At 40.2% G+C, this 16,980-nt stretch overlaps 2 protein-coding genes across 2 annotated transcripts; both read right to left on the bottom strand.

Annotated features, from left to right (window-relative positions):
- Positions 1 to 2,780: 2,780 nt before the first annotated feature.
- Positions 2,781 to 6,446, bottom strand: LOC133913772 (actin-related protein 2/3 complex subunit 4). The gene is made up of 8 exons (XM_062357027.1): positions 5,964 to 6,446; positions 5,652 to 5,717; positions 5,485 to 5,537; positions 4,860 to 4,887; positions 4,274 to 4,348; positions 3,879 to 3,983; positions 3,477 to 3,566; positions 2,781 to 3,325 (listed from the first exon to the last, which is right to left on the bottom strand). The coding sequence occupies exons 1-8, from the start codon at positions 5,964 to 5,966 to the stop codon at positions 3,236 to 3,238; spliced, it is 510 nt and encodes a 169-aa protein (XP_062213011.1). The 5' UTR covers positions 5,967 to 6,446; the 3' UTR covers positions 2,781 to 3,235.
- Positions 6,447 to 8,648: 2,202 nt separating this feature from the next.
- On the bottom strand, positions 8,649 to 13,533 carry LOC133913770 (kinetochore protein NUF2 homolog). Its single transcript, XM_062357026.1, has 10 exons — positions 13,299 to 13,533; positions 12,898 to 13,207; positions 12,602 to 12,781; positions 10,924 to 11,013; positions 10,444 to 10,551; positions 10,116 to 10,169; positions 9,881 to 9,995; positions 9,615 to 9,772; positions 9,246 to 9,341; positions 8,649 to 9,175 (listed from the first exon to the last, which is right to left on the bottom strand). Exons 1-10 carry the CDS (start codon positions 13,478 to 13,480, stop codon positions 9,092 to 9,094), a joined length of 1,377 nt encoding a protein of 458 aa, XP_062213010.1. The 5' UTR covers positions 13,481 to 13,533; the 3' UTR covers positions 8,649 to 9,091.
- Between the last annotated feature and the right edge of the window lie 3,447 nt (positions 13,534 to 16,980).

Raw genomic sequence — 16,980 nt, 5'->3', positions numbered from 1 at the left:
TCTCAATTGTGTGATTGCAACAACAGAATATTACTTGAGACTAAGGGGTTATTTGGTTCTTGCCTCCAAGAAGACAAGCTAAAATTTAGCCACGTCTAGAAAATTTGGCTTCTATTTGGTTTAAGGACAAAATTTGGTCGCGCCTCAAAAAATTTGGCTAGCATTTTTTCTATAGTAAAGCGAGACAAGATTTTGGAGCCAAAAATAGCCGCTCCGATTTTTAGCCAGCCAAAGTTTGGCTTGATCTCAAACTAAACACTACTTGATATGGCTAAATTTTGGCTTGGCTTCTTGGAGGAGAGAACCAAATAGCACCCAAAAGATCCTAACTTTTTCATTGTTCATAAGAGGATTAGAGATGATCAGAGGGTTTATCTACACTTCAAGAATTGCATTGGTGCTCTTGAGGGGACTCATATACATGTATTTCTTTCTTCAAATGAGTAAGTGAGGTATATTGGAAGGTCTAGAATTGCAACTCAAAATGTTCTTGCAATATGTGACTTCGACATGAATTTCACATATGTGGCTACAGACTAACCGGGTCCTATGCATAACACAAGTGTCATATACCATGCAATTAGGGTTGATGTACAAGACTTCCCACGTCCTCCCCAAGGTATCACAATTTATATACCTCAATGCAAAAATTCTTCCATAATTAAATACTATAGCAACCGATAACTTAATTTCACTACATGAAAAAAGGTCATTAGCGACGGGTGATAACTATCATTAGTGACAGGTTATGCACCTGTCACCCCAAACACATCACTAATAAGATGTCATTAGTGACGGGTCGTAATCTTGACTCATCACTAATGACTGATAAACATTTTTTTTGTTTTTTGACACGAAAAAAGTTAAAAAATATATTTATTTTCACCCGAGCCATCCCCACACAGGTCCATCGAATATGCCCCACAGGGCATGCTATTTTTCACAGTATTTTTAGTCTGCGTTCCGTGGAAATCGAACCCGCGACCTCCCCTTGCGTGTTTAGCCCCTTTCCACCTCACCTATCACGTAGTTGTGATAAAAATCAGATATTTTATCCTCTTAACCTTATTTGCCAAAGGTCATTAGTGACACGTTATAGCTGTGACCCCGTCACTAATGACTGGTTTTGTCAAATTTTGTCGAGAGTTATAATTTACATATAATTTTTTTCTTCATTCAAATTTGTATTAATATTTTATGAATTTCTAAATATCACATGCAAACGATCTCAATTTGATAGGTGATCCGGAGTGCTCTTCGGTAAAATAAGCAGAACTTTTACATACAGACTACGATTTCGATGTTTTTTTACTCTATATACATCTACAGTAAAAGTTACATATATTTCTCCCTTACTATATCAGGTTTGGAAAAAAAATGAGGCCAAAATCGACCTGAAAGATTGAATTCTCGTCCCTGAAGTTTCTACACTATTTTCCAAACGCATATTTGTGTCTATAGCCACCACCTCTTACATCAAACTTGAGTAGAAATGTATAATAGTTCCTATTATAGTACTTCTGAGGTGAGAAAAAATAAGAGAAAAATAATAATAATAATAAAATATTTGTGAATACTGTCATTAGTGATAGGTCATAACGTGACCCGTCACTAATGACTGGCCTAGATAACCCGTCACCGATGAGTTGGTCATTAGTTACGGGTCACAACTTAACCCGTCACTATTATCATTAGTGACGGATCTATGTTGAGTCCCAATCAGATGGTACATTAGTGACGGGCCGTAGTGTGATCCGTCACTAATGGGTCTTCAGAGATGGATCCCGATAACCTGTCACTAATTTTGTGTCTTATTTGTCTGTTTTTCACGTAGTATTTATTCTGTTAGGCAAACATTATATGGTCAATACAGGCTATCCTAACTGCTTAGGATACCTAGCCCCATACAAGGGTTAAAGGTAGAAGTATCATTTACCTAAGTGTCATAAATGTTTGGAACCAAACACCCCTAAGGAGAAATTCAACCGAATAAACTCATTTGTACGTAATGTTATTGAACGATTATTTGGAGCATTAAAGATGAAGAGGCAAATTCTTTATTAGATGCCAAGCTATTGGATGGAGAAGAAAAATTGATTGTTGCTGCTACTACGGTGTTTCACAACTTCGTACGTGAGCATAGAAGTGAGGACTTGGATTTTGCCAATTGTGATCTAGATCCAAACTATGTTCCTACCATGCCGAAAAGATATAACATATATGCTATTTCTCAAGTACCATACTGGAAAGATATTCATGGATACATTCGTAATGAGATGACCACCGCTATTACTCTTGCTTGGGATTAGTATTATTTCATGATGATATATACTATTTTTTAATTACATTTCGCTATAAGATGGTACCTACTCTATTGTAATATTTGTAACTTGTTTATTTGGAATAATTGGCTTTTCTATGGGGAGAGGATCTACTATCTCTATTGTTGCTAATATTCGTAACTTGTTTATTTGAAACAATTGGCTTTTTCTATGGGGAGGAGGACATACTATCTCTACTGTTGCTGTAGTAGTAGGAACAGTGGCGTATCGGTTTGTTCGTATCGCCGTTTCTTTTCCCTCTTCATTTTCACTGCAGTGAGTAGGCACAACGTGTGTGCTTGCTGGGAGCAATGAAGGCATGCAAGGCCACGTATAAATGTTTTTGCGCCTCAATGCCATTTCACAAAGATTCATCCAAAAGAAAAGCACAAAGATTCATCCAGAAATATTAATTGAAAATATGCCCACAAGTAAAATAGTACATAAGTGAAAATATAAAGGATAGTATGAATATCATTCATAGATCTAGAGTCAGCATGCTAACCAAACACATATACTGATAGCTTTAGCTCCGCTAGATCTGCTCCACTGTGGATCTGTAAAGCAGATCTAAAGCTAGAATTCTGTCAAACAAAACCTTAAACACTAATGCTGCCCTTATTCGAAGGTTCAGAATCATATACCCTTTCATTCTATTAGCCTCTGCAATGTGGTATACAGAAACTATATTTTCGCTTGAAGGTGCTCCCAGATAATTTTCGCTTCATACGTCCTGATAGTGCAAATGCCAGCCGTGAATCAGGTGGTTTAGTACCAAGAATCTATTCTTTGCAGGGAAAGGAAACACAGATTTCTGCACAACGGCAGCGTAGTTACAGACAGTGGACGGAGTTCATCCACGGCCAGACCGATCGAAATAACAGGGGCCAACAGCACTGCTACTGTATAGTGAATCATATGAACTGCTTCAGGAATTCTGTCGCCACTAGCCGGCCACGTGTGTTTACTGACAGCTTCAGCTCGCTGATCTCCTTGTCAATGTCCTTAAGTACAAGTAAGCAGATATGATGTCAGTATGCATATTATATGTTAACATCTAGTACGAATGTACAATGTGCACCTATCAGGCAAATGTAAAGAGCTGGTGGCAAAGTAGAAAAGCTTTTAGGAGGCCATTTTTCTTCATCATCTTACCTCCATAAATTGCACGATGAAATCTATGAGCTTATGCTTATGCATGTCCTCACAGTGGTAATTTGTTATCAGGAAACTAATATCATAACCCTGAAAGATAACAAAGCATAGTTTGTAAGCAGTACGATCATAAACAATTTCTGCAAGTAACAAAAAGGGAGAAACATTTAGTAATAGAACTGATCACTACGTAAGAACATACCAAGATAGGGAAAAAAACTGCAAAAAGAGTCAGCAAAAATACGGACCAGCTTTCAGTTGTGTTTAATGCTGTATCACTGTGCCTAGTTGAATTACTAGATGGGATTCAATTACATGCGGTAAATGTACTACTAAAAAGTTGAACTACTAAGAGCCATAAGCATTACGGACAGTGATCAGTGCAAGTAGATATAAGAATACCTGAACTGGTTTTCTCCTCAACACTTGGAATGCCTCCGCCCTCATTGATAGAAACCTAAGAAACTTCTTTGCAAGAATGTTTTCTAGTTCATCTGCCTGCTTAACCTGTCAGATCAATCAGAAGCTTTTGAAGGTATAACTGATGACAAATGCTTGCCTGACATATCAAGCACATGCAAATTATAATGAGTAGGCAGTGCACATTATGTTATTAGGTCTGCCTTTTTAGCTTGCAGTTGGAATATTTCTAACATTGTTGTTACCAAAGTACAAATTTGTAAAGCAAGCAAATCAGAATACAGCCCAAAGTTTAGTAGATTCAACAAATGACACATAATTATAGCACAACAAAATCCAAATAAGCATATAAACATCCAGCAAAGATCTTGCATTACCTTCATGCTTATACGTATAGAGTTGATTGAAGTCTCTATTAAACATTTTTCTGCTTCATTGCGGCATATCAGCACCTGTAGAAAAATATAGGATTATAAATCATAGTTGGAAATACTAAGAGAACTTCAAATTGTCTTCTCCAAATTAGCAAGTGTCAAGAGATGATGTAAGTTAGATCTGAAAGTGAACAGAAGATCAATTGGTTTGGCAGCAGCCAACTTCTGTTAAGGTGTATCTTAAGGGACAGAAATGTTTGAACTAATATCAAAGACCTTTTTTTACAACAAGTAAATCATTGACAATTTCATGGCATGATGAAAGAAGATCTAACATCGAGTAATCGATCTTAGAGTTCACTTAAGCACAATAAAAATGAAATAAATCTGTTCTTCGTTCGTAGCATGGTCCCATAAGAGTGTGTGCTTGCTACAGATAAAAAATGACAGCATTGCCATTACTTGTTCTCGGTTTTTTCACCTAAGTGAGTATAGTTTGTTCATAAATAATAGAATGCATGGTTTAAAGAAAAGAGAAAATGACGAATTGTAACTGAATTTAAGATGTTGTCACAGAAGTCTCCCTTACCGGATTCAGCAGAAGTTCAGGGCTTGTCCTGTGAACAAGGAATTAATAATGTAAGAGCGAAATGAACTACTCACATGAGCTTCAAGGGAAGATGTAAAAACAAATTTAAACTGAAATATCCACAAGCTATAAGAAAAAGTACTAGCATTTATAGGAGTCAACATGGAATGAACCATTACAATTTAATGACCACAGTTCTTGGTTCAAGAGTAGACAGGGGCATCTCAAAGAAGTCAAAAATAGATATGGTTTTCTTTTATCTTTTGCAATCTACACTATGAAGTAATCAGGGCAATTTATGCATGTTTATAGCACGACGAGCTTCATCGAGGAACAACTTGGACTTGGTATGCATCAGAGCCCAGAAATGCACCACAGATGAAAATAAATGTACAAGTGATGAAAAGAAACCGAAGGTGTTAGCTCTGCAGGAGCAAGGTTTCCATAAAATAACGTAACATGGCATCGGCAGTAATTTCATGCAGAGAATCCTGATTCTGAAATTGAAATTGGATTGGATACCATTTCACTAACAATTCTTTGGAGCCTTTATCAGAGTCAAATAAAGTACACAAGAAAAATAAAAGCATAGAATAAGCAGTATTCTGTTTGCAGCACGACTTACTTGAGCTCCACCTCTGGTTTGTTGTGCCTCTCAACTTCTTGGCAAGGAAAATTCTAGAGGAAAACAAAAACAGAAACCATCTAAGTTACACTTCCAACGAATTGACAACAGCAGCAGGAGCATTGTGTAAGGAATGGTAGTTCTGGGAGGGAGTGGAACTGAAATACCTGAAGGCACATCGCAGCCTCCAGAGTGTTCCGGATGCAAGTCAGGTACAACCGCAGCGTATTGGCCTACAAGAAGAAATAGGCGTCAGTACCAACTGATGTTTCAATCGCCGAAAAGAATCTAATCGAACAAAGCGTAGGCAACACAATCCGGATGCATCCAACCAAGGCAAAATTCGTGACCGGTTTGAGGCCACGAAACAGAACTGGCCAGAGGAAGCGTTGATTTGAGACCAAGAAACGGCGAGATCTCACGGTTCAGGGTGACTGCGTTGTACCCGAGAAGGAAATGGAATCAGGGTGAGAGCTTACCATGGTCAGCACGGCGGCGATGACTACGGGGTCGGTCACCGGAGGACCGCACGGAGACGACGGTACCTTGGAAGGCGGCGGTTCGAGGAGGCGCCGGCCAGATAGTGTAGCGAGGTTTCTGGTGGCGGCGAAGCTGATTTGGGGGCAAAGAGGAGGCCGCCCGCACACCTGATTAGTTGGTGGGGAGGTCTAGTGATGTCCTGGGTGGAGAGAGGAGGGGCAGCCGGCAAATGAGGTGGGCGTGGCGGTGTTCTGAGCGGGCGCGGGAAACGGAGGTTGAGATTGAAGGCGGCGGAGGATAGCGGAGAGCGAGGAATGCGGTCAGGAAGGCAGCGGAGTACGGTGGAGACCTAGGGATGCGGTGGAGGAGAGAGCGGCAGTGGCCGGCGTGGAGGCGGGCGCGGCGGTGTTTCGAGTCGGGGTTGGAGGGGTGGGGAAAGACGGGAGGCGAGGAAGGCAGGTCGACGAGACCCGACCCGAGAGAGGGGTTAATTTTTTTTATTTTTATTTTTTTTCGCCACCGGCTGGAAACTTCCCAAATCACTCCGACCCTGCTGTTCCAAAATACCACGTCGTCCCCAACAAAAACTCGCTTTGCCATTTTGAGATACGTTTCACCGTACCTGACATTTTTAAAAAAATTTGGACCAAGAGTTTTTTTTCATGGGGATCAGTGACATTTTCAAATAACAGGTCGGATGAGTAGTGCGTAAAATCTGAAAAAAATTGTTATTTGGTACAGTCGTAAAAAAATATAATTAACTCTCGAGAGAAGAGGAGTTGAGATACGAAAATCCTATTTCACACGGCTCGCGCCAAACTTGTGAATGACTATTGCATGTACCTACATAAATTTTTTTTACAAAAAAATCTCAAATTTTCCAACTTTTAAATCAAACTTTTATCATACCAATTTTTTTAAAAAACTTTCTCATACAAACTTTTCTTAAAAAAGGAGATAATATACGTGACCGTATTTACCGAAATAGACAACATGTTAGCGTATTTACAATTTTAGCATCCGTATTCGGCACACCGTGTGTCGAATATGGCACTGTAGTTCATATTCGGCACACGGTGTGCCGAAAATGACACTGTAGCACAATTTTCGGCACACCGTGTGCCGAAAATGGACTGTAGCACAGTATTTCGGCACACAGTGTGCCGAATATGGACTGTAGCACAGTATTTCGGCACACGGTGTGCCGAAATACGGTGCTACAGTCCATTTTCGGCACACCACACTCCGAAAATGAACAGTACCGCGCGTGAACAGTAACAGCAGTGCGTTTGAATTTTGCTTTTCCTCTTTTTCAAAACGGTGGTCTTCTGTTACTCCAAAAATGTTAAAACTTTTTTTACATATTCCATAATCCATGTGCAACCCATTTTAGTTGGATTCACCGAAAAATCCTTTGTATATTTAAAACTAAAATTCTTCAAAAAAGACTACTTTTATAACTTGTAATAATTTTTAGTATCTCAAATAAATTCCCAAAAATTTAGAAAAATTCACTAATATTCTTATTATGTGATGGACTAATTTCAAAAATTATTTTTAGCCCTATTTTATATGATGAAAAAGTGAGTTCTTTTGTAATGCTTCATTTATATGTATTTTTATCATTTCATGTAAATGAAGCATTACAAAGTAACTCATTTTTTCATCATATAAACTAGAGCTGAAAATAATTTTAGAAATTAGGTCATCACATAATAAGAATATTAGTGAATTTTTCTAGATTTTTGGGAGTTTATTTGAGACACTAAAAATTATTACAAGTTATAAAAGTAGTCTTTTTTGAATAATTTTAGTTTTAAATATACAAAGGATTTTTCGGTGAATCCAATTAAAATGGGTTGCACATGAATTATGGAATATGTAAAAAATGTTTTAACATTTTTGGAGTAACAGAAGACCACCGTTTTGAAAAAGAGGAAAAACGAAATTCAAACGCCCTGCTGTTACTGTTCACGCGCGGTACTGTTCATTTTCGGAGTGGGGTGTGCCGAAAATGGACTGTAGCACCGTATTTCGGCACACCGTGTGCCGAAATACTGTGCTACAGTCCATATTCGGCACACTGTGTGCCGAAATACTATGCTACAGTCCATTTTCGGCACACGGTGTGCCGAAAATTGTGCTACAGTGTCATTTTCGGCACACCGTGTGCCGAATATGAGCTACAGTGCCATATTCGACACACGGTGTGCCGAATACGGATGCTAAAATTGTAAATACGCTAACATGTTGTCTATTTCGGTAAATACGGTCACGTATATTGTCTAATTTTGGATTTTTGCCCTTAAAAAAGAAAGAAAAGACAGGCGGGTGGGCAGCGAGGCGCCGCCAGGTCGGGACTGAGGCGTTGCAGTGGCAGGATTAGTGAAGGGCGGGGTCGAGGTGGCGAGAATGCTGCCGGTCACCGATCGTGGAAGGGGAGAGGGTGGTCCAGTGAGCAGCCACAGTGCCGATGGAGACGCCGGAGTCTGCAAGGGGTGGCCGAAGCACAGAAAGACAACGCGTGCCGGCGAGCGGGACGAAGATGATGCTCGTAGGGGGCCGCACGATCCGCAAACGGGTCACACGTTAACCCCCTCCAATCGGAAAATGCACAAGTGACCCGAGCCATTCAGGAACTCCGAATCCAATTTGTAACCTTGATATACTATGTCCTTTATTCTATCCCGACATACCACTCACAGATTTCCATTTGGTAAAATAGGCCCATAAAAGATCGGAAGAAACTGTGAGCAGAATGTCTAGGACACAGTTTAGAAACAGAAACTAGAGGATTGAATCATTGATGCTACAGAACGACTACCTGCTCAATACCATCTCTTTATCCACACAAAGCTCGAAGAGAGGATGCTGCTGATCACCTGTTACCAACTCCATTACGAAGTTAGCAGCAGAACACCATAACGGCAAGCAATACACACTTTGTCCACACTCAGATAAAAGTTACTACATGGTTCGGGATGCAAAAGTGTCTTTGCCCACCTCTTGAGATGTACAGAAGTGGAAGACTAGGCTAGCACAACTGCACAGGTATTATGACATTTACAATCAAGTCAGCTGAGCACTTTCAAGTTCAACTCAACAGCAGCACGATCTTCTCAAGACATCACGCAGCAGTGTCACGTGAAGCGTCTTTGCCCACCTCAACTTGTTTCACGGAATGGTCGGTGGTATCCATGTAGTGGTTAATCTGGAGAAAGATTATATCAGCAACCAAGCTTACGAGAAGAATCTTATTGAGGCTTCTACCTAAGACATACCGCCTCGGAAACTACTTCGAATTTGGCATAAATTTCTTCCTGTTTTTTTCTGGCAGCGACTCCTGCTGAATCAGCTTGAGAGCATAAATCGGCAGACTGCGCGTTGACAGGTAGGAAAACAATATGTCAGCAATTCCGAAAGAGGAGCACACGATAAGGAAATAGGATCACAAAAACCTACAGGCTTTAGCAATCAAATAAATTCATAGACTGTCTCTGGATTTATAAAGTCGACAGGTACTAATCACCCTCCAAGGAATCACCAAAGGTAATATGTAAAGCAGTAAACACCGGATGCAACAATTCAAGCTGTGTAATTTCAAAAGGGATTTCATTTCACTAGCCAAAATTTCAGGATAAAAGCATCACCTTTGCAACATCTTCCTCTAGTTTACTTTCTCTATCTTCAAAACACTTAAGTTTCTGTTCAACTTCAGATTTCAAAGCAGCCATCTTCAGATTATTATCTGCAATTCTTTGATCCCTTTCTTTCTCCTTTGCCTTCAGATGCTCCTCAGTTTCATGTGCTAATTTGGAAGAGGTTCATGCACGGTAATGCGATAACAATGTTTGAAATTAGAACCGACTGAACAGCACTTGAGCCGTACAACAAAAAATACATTTAAAATGACAACCTTTTCGTTGCCCTTCAGCAGATTTAGCGTCGAGGGCCAGCATTTCCACACTTTGATCACTAATCTTAACTTTGAATGCTTTCACTTCCTTCTCAGCAATTTTAGCAGCATTGGTCTAGCAGGTTCAATAAATGTAACAGTTAGTACAGCCTCATTGTTAGACCAATATAACTCAAGCATGCAATCGGCCAAAAAAATACTCAAGCATGCAAGCAAGCTTTGCAGCTATTCATACTTGTTCCTGAAGGGCAGAGATCCTAGAGGAATGCTTCAATAGTTTCTCGCAACTCTGCAAAATGGAGAACAGCATGCAGCTACGTAAATGAAGTATCCACGAATAAGAAAGGTGAAGCCTCACAAGGAACAACAGTAAATGATTCAAAGCTGTGTAAAGAACTAAATGGGAACTCAAGAGTACTAGAAAACACTACATTGCTAGCACGTGATCTGTATGTTTATAAGAATTTCATAACAAATTCCATTTTAAGACTGCAACAAGTGTAAGAAGTTGTTGCACCAATTGGAATCAAGAAGTACACATCATAACAGTGGGACAAGAGTACCTTAGTATACATTTCGAGAGTATTGTTTTTCTCCTGGACATTCTGCATCATCATCTTCTCTAAGTTCTTTAACTCAGCACGGGCTGCTTTCTTCTCCTCAAGGGCCCTCTGTGACAAAAAAAAATAATAATAATAAAAATAAAAATAAAAATAAAAATCCATATTTATTATGCAAGCTTGCACAAGATGCTGATTAGCTAATAGAAGTGCATAGTGTTGGTCTAGACAATTTTACGAGGTCATGTTGACAGTTGAAAGAATTGGAGCATCCTTAATAGTCCTAGTTGCATTGAGTAAATAACTAAGAAAAACATGGCATATTGTTCTATTGTGGGAAGTAATTCTGGAACCCGCAGGATTCCTTCCTTGAATAAAACTCAGTTTTTTTAGCATAGGCCCAGCATATACCAATAAGTAAAATTCAGTTTCATTTTGAAATTTGTGCCTGCAACAACAAATCGAAAAAAGGAAAGGTCCTACCTGAAGCTTTTCTGGGGACTGAACAACTTTGGACAATAGCTTAGAATTTTCTTGCGTCTGTTTCATCAACTCAAAATCGGCTTGGGAGACCTGCACAAGGGAAAATACAATAAGTAAATACAACATTATTAAGTCAGTGTTGCTTTTTATAGAATATCAAAATTCTGGTTTAATTTAACATGAGCATTTTTAGCCTGTCAATGTCCACATACATGAAGTAAAGCTGATGTAGCTGGATACCAATAAGTTAGGAAGAAATGTCAACAGTAAATGGCCTATAAAAAAATATATCTTCCAATTATGCTGAAAGACCACTTTCCTAAACAGACTTCCAGAGCTCCAGAATCAGTTTGGCCTGGAACACTTCTAACCAACAGAAGGTGGAGCAGTGAAGTTACGGCTTCTAATAGTCAGGAAGCCAGAGCAAGAGGGGTGTATTGCCTAATAGCTCCAGGTCCTCCACTTTAAGTCTAATGAGATCTTTAACCTACAACAAAATACAGTATTCAATGCATAAACAAAACCATTCGCAAGTTACATAATCTGTTGGCACTGGGTGGGGTCAAATTTTCAGCTAGGGCTTCCTTCCAGACTCGAGATAATCTGAAACTCACGGTGTTAGACCAAGTGGCTCCAGCTTTAACCTAGATGCCCCGAACTGAAGCTAGGCCAAACAAAACCTAAGCCTTGTAGGTTTGCCTATCAGGCTGCTATTGAACAGAATTTTGCAGCATATGACTTGCTGACTAATTTCATCAGTAACTCATACCACTTCCAATACTGACCATGTTGTAGGCATAGGATTAATAACATGCTTGGTTAAAAAAACTCGACCACGAGGAGAAGACGTCCTCTGGCTTCATCTTAAGAGAGAGAAGTATCGAACCTTTTAGGGAGGTACTCACATAACCTGCAAGCACCCGGGTTTGAGCCCGGGTGGGCGGCCTCTCAACTGGAGGCTCTACTAACTGAGCTATTGCTCGGTTCTCTAACATGCTTGGTTAGATGCAGGTGAAACTTGCTCTCAACAAGGACTATTAGCATAACATAATGGACTCTTGAGCAATAATTAGAATATTAAAACCTTTTATTTTTCATCTATAACAATTTATTGACAGAAGTCATCAGCAATACACAACATAATCTACTGGGTCGCAATAAATTACTCAGCATCCTAATTAACATACCAAGCTAGACGTGAGAAGTTTATTGACAGAAGCCAAAACAATTTGGTTGTTAACGGTTGTTTAAAGTTGAACTATATATACCAATACTAATGCAACCCCACATACAAAACATATACTCCATCCGGTCAAAAATACTTGACGTTTTGGACAAGATATGGCCAAACTTTTGAAACTTTGACTATCGATAACTTTCGAAATATTTAGTTTGGAAGCATGAAAATCATATGTGTAGATTTAGCTTGAAAAATACTTTTGTGATATCGTAAATTTATTGGTTCTCGTAGATATATTCTAGTGGAAAATAATGGTCAAACGTAGACATTAGAGATCATGTCATGTCCAAAACGGCAAGTATATTTGACTCTGTGATACTCCGTTGTGCATCAATCACACAGAAGCCAAGCATAACAGATTTTTGGCAGCTAACATATCAAGAACAGCCTAAGCACTATCGAAAGGAAGAAAAAGCAACACAACATAGGTATCAGCACCTTGCTGAGGATCCCCTCTTTTCTGTCTTCTATGACTTTGGCTTTTCCTCGCAGTGCCATCTGCTGTTTGTTGTATTCTTGAATCTTCTGTTTCAGGCTGTTGACCTCCGCCTCCAGCTGCTGGATAATGGGCTCCTCCATCTGCTCCTTGCGCTTAAGATCCTCAATTGTCTTCTGATGCTGCATGAGGGGAAAACCCCCACAAAAGAAAATAGAAAGAGGAACTTTTAAGCGTCTCTTCACCCAATCATTTCCCCGAACACGAGGCAGACACTGAACAAGGATTAGCACCGGACCTCGGCGATCCTGGCCCTGAGCTCCGCACCGCGCTCATCGGAGTCAGGGAACTCGTCGACGATGGGCTGCAGGAGGCTGAGCCTATCATCCCTGAAGTGGAGGTAGTTGATGATGGCGCTGAGCACGAGGCGGACTCGGAGCGGGTCGGGGCGGAGGAGGTCGCGGAGCGTGAAGCCCCCGAAGCGGATGGACTCGAGGAATTCCCGCGCCTTCTGGTAGAGGCGCATCGCCCGTAGGGCACCGAGGTGGTGCTCCGGGTTGTCGAGCGCCTCCAGCGCCTCGAAACCTAGCTGCTGGTCGAGGTCTTCGCTGCAAAATCCCCACCGAAAGGTCCAATCCAGGTCACACCCACAGCGGTGCGGGGGGAGGAAATGAGGGGTGGAAGCAGCGAGCGACGTACCCGGCAATGGTGACGAGGAAGAGGGAAAGGACGGCGGGGAGGAGGTTGGGGTGGGGGCTGGCGATGTCTTCGGCGCGGAGGTTGGCGTTGGGCGCGATGCCGTAGCTGTGCAGCGCCTCCGCGATCTGCGCCGCCTTCATCTCCGGGAACGAGAAGTTGCTCGCCATCTTCTCCGCCCCCATTCGTTCCTCCGCCGCGGGCGTTTTTGGTTTTCCTTTTCCCGCGCCGTGGAGATGGAAACGAAATCCGGATGCGGTTGCCTAGGGCTAGCGAGGGCCACATTGTACGGTTCGTGAGTTGATTTGGCCAACCAGTCATTGCCCAGGCCCATCGCGCGCTCTCTCTCTCTCTCGAAACTTTTTTATTTTTATATTTTTTAAATAAAAAATTGTAAATATATACGTCCATTTTAAAAAAAAATAGAAATCTTGACTAGGTTTAAAAATCAAAAAATATTGCATTTCAATGCTATCAAAATTCAATATACTATTGAAATAGTCAAGAAATATTTTGCAAAAATTATATGGTGTAGACGATGATATCATCTGGCTCTCAAAAAACTTCATCTCAAAAAATTACTGAAAATTATATTTTTGTTTCTCATAGTATAAATCATATTTTTGTCTGAAAATTTTTGGAAAGCTATATGATAGCATCCTCTATACTACATATTTTTTATAAAAACAATTCATGACTATTTAGATAGTGTTTTTAATTTTGAAAGCATTAGAATACAGTATTTTTGTACTTTTAATCATGTCGCAGGTTGTAATGGCAACAGGTGGCATGTTGCTCTTTCAACGGGCAATAAAAGTATATATTATAATTTTTCAAAACGGACATATGTATCTATAATTCTTTATTTAAAAAATAAAAATCAAATCTCTCTCTAACCATTTCATGTGTCACACCGTGCACAAGGTTTACAGATGTGTTTGACCACCGAAAACTGCCCGTAGATGGTAACTGTACAGTAACTCAATGAAATTCGATGAAAACCTGATGAATTTCATCAAATTTTTGATTTTTTTAAATTTTAAATTTGAGTTTGATCAAAAACTGATCTACTTATAAATACGGTGCAAAACGAATCAGCCGATAACTACAGTAGCCGTGCGTGCTGGGCAGGCTGCTGATCGATTCAGAGCTGGCTGTCGCAGCAATGGGTGGCACGCCATTCTTGAGCCAGCAAACCAACAAGGGCCGAACCTCAGCAGCTTTCCTTTCCCCTTTTGGCGTCCTTTGAGATGCAATGAGCATGAAGAACTGAACAGGAATTAACTAAACCCAGTCGACCTCTCTCTTTGGAATACTGCCAATCCAAACGGAGACTAGACCGAGTCCATGTCATCCTTCTACGTAACCTATCGAACAAGACTCGGAGAAATCGTCGTGTAAACAGCGACGCTACATTCGGAAGCTGAGGACGCATGACTGCATGCATGCAAACTACTGTATGAAACAGAGCACAAAAGGTGCAGCTTTGAAGCGAAAGACTCGAAGAGAACACCAAAAGGGCCTGATGGGCGCCATGAATGGCCGGACCGGCCATGGACAGCAAAGCCTATCTCATCGGTCGGCGGCGGGGGCATCTTCCATAGGACGCTGGAATATTCCTTACTGCGTGAATCGTCTCATCTAATATTACGCAGGATTTTAAAATTGTTTTATGAAACAAGAGTCCTTTAATTTAAAATTAAGACTACGAGATCACTTATGCATCGTTATATAAGGTTATTATTGTTATACAACTTAAAACATTCATTTATTCTATGCACAGATTAAAATGTTGTTGAATTACTATAAGATAACTGAAAATACAAATCATTATAGATATTATCTGTTAAATCATCTCAAGATTACATGTTCATAAGATTACCTACAAGATAATCCCAATGTATACTCACATAAGTACTGCCAGTATCATCTCTTTTCTGAAGAGGAGATTTAGTTAGTTTGAGCAAAGTATACCAGTAGTACTTTGTCAGATCCACTTTTAGGCCATCTTGTGTAATTTGTATTAGTCTCTATATCAATATTTAATATGTATATATTTCTAACATAAGTAGATATTACAGGCATACATCAATTAAAATACGATATTAGAGTATAACACATAGTTCATTACAACAAGTCATGTAGACTTAAATAAACAGAATCTCACAACACGGTGGAAATAACACAAAATCGACTGAGCCCTACAGGTAACTTGAGTGACAAAACCTAACTTTCTACTCTTCACCTTCAACTTCGGCGAAGTCAGCTTCTGATTCTTCATCTGAATCCAAATATAGCAATAGTGAGTATATAAAGTACTCAGCAAGTCGTATCTAAAGGGGAATAAATAGATGCATAGGAGTATAACAATGAAATGCTATAGAGTCTTTAGGTTTAGGGAAAAGCCAGTTTTGAATGCAAGGGTTCAATTCGCAAACATCTTCTCAAAGCGATTGAGAAATTCATAGTTGAGTTTGACATTGTGGGGTGGGAGGATGCAATCTGTCCCGCTAGTTTTCAAGTTTTATAGTTGGTAGACACCCTGTCCCTGCCAACTCAAGGCTTGAGGCCTGTACTTACTTCTAAAACACGGGCACACTGTCCACTCACACGTCAAGGGATACTCGCACCATAGAGCTAATTATCAAGACCACACTGTAGCGTCACCCTTGACCGTGGGCATGGTTATCAAATAGATTTATACTCTGCAGAGGTTGTACAGCTTTACCCACATGATATGCACATACTCGCACCACCGTCGTGGTTGAAACTGGCATAACGAGCTCCATACTTACCAACACTACTATGATAATCACCCATAGGACTACCAGGGGCCTAAAGCATAGATCACAAATAAAGCATGGCTCGAATACGGCCATCAACATAGCACCAGCCACACCTTAAACCGTGCACGACTCGAGTCTTCTCTTGGTTCCCACTGCAACCCTGCCTCCTGGGTGGGTACCGAGCTAATGCTAGTGAGGTCTGAGGCCAAGTCCTACCCATACAAGACGTGTGGTTGCACGATGGTCGCTAGGTGAGATGTCAAAACAAACCGGTCCTTATGCGATCGATGTGAGTGTCTCCCAGCAAGAACACATTGCATGTGAACCTTGCTCCCAATGTAGTCCCACCTCATGTGAGGTGCCTTACTCACCACCATCAAAATCATCTTTGAGGTTTTCTTATTAATTCACTCACACACACACCACCAAGCACACATACATTTTACACATTTCGAAAAGCACGATTCGTATTATTATATTGATTCTTTTATTTAAGCAAAGCAGTCATAAGCATCCTAGTTATCAAGCAATCATCTAGCCAATCAACATAGTTGATGTTAGAATCTTTCTAGGGTTTTAGCAGAATAAAAGTAATCAATAACAAGACATGGTTTTAATAAGCTACGTCATAACTATCTCAATATTTTAAATTAGAGTTAATAACTTAAGCATGCATATGACTGTAGTTTAAAACAAGGCTCTACTGATTGTATTTTAAAACACGGGTGCAATATGATCAACGGCGTAGGACTTGACTTTGTTGAAATCCTCGCCCACTCCTTCTTCAAACTTCGGGTCATCTGGATCCTTGAACACTCCTTCCTCTAACATATGCAACCAACAACAAAAGCGAACACAATCAATAAAACAATAAAAAATAAAAAAAATTAAATTACAAA

The sequence above is a fragment of the Phragmites australis genome, chromosome 3 (assembly GCF_958298935.1).
Source record: "Phragmites australis chromosome 3, lpPhrAust1.1, whole genome shotgun sequence".
In the NCBI taxonomy this organism is placed as follows: Eukaryota; Viridiplantae; Streptophyta; class Magnoliopsida; order Poales; family Poaceae; genus Phragmites; species Phragmites australis.
The sequence above is the reverse complement of the archived record's forward strand: the minus strand, read 5'-3'. Positions and strand labels throughout refer to the sequence as shown.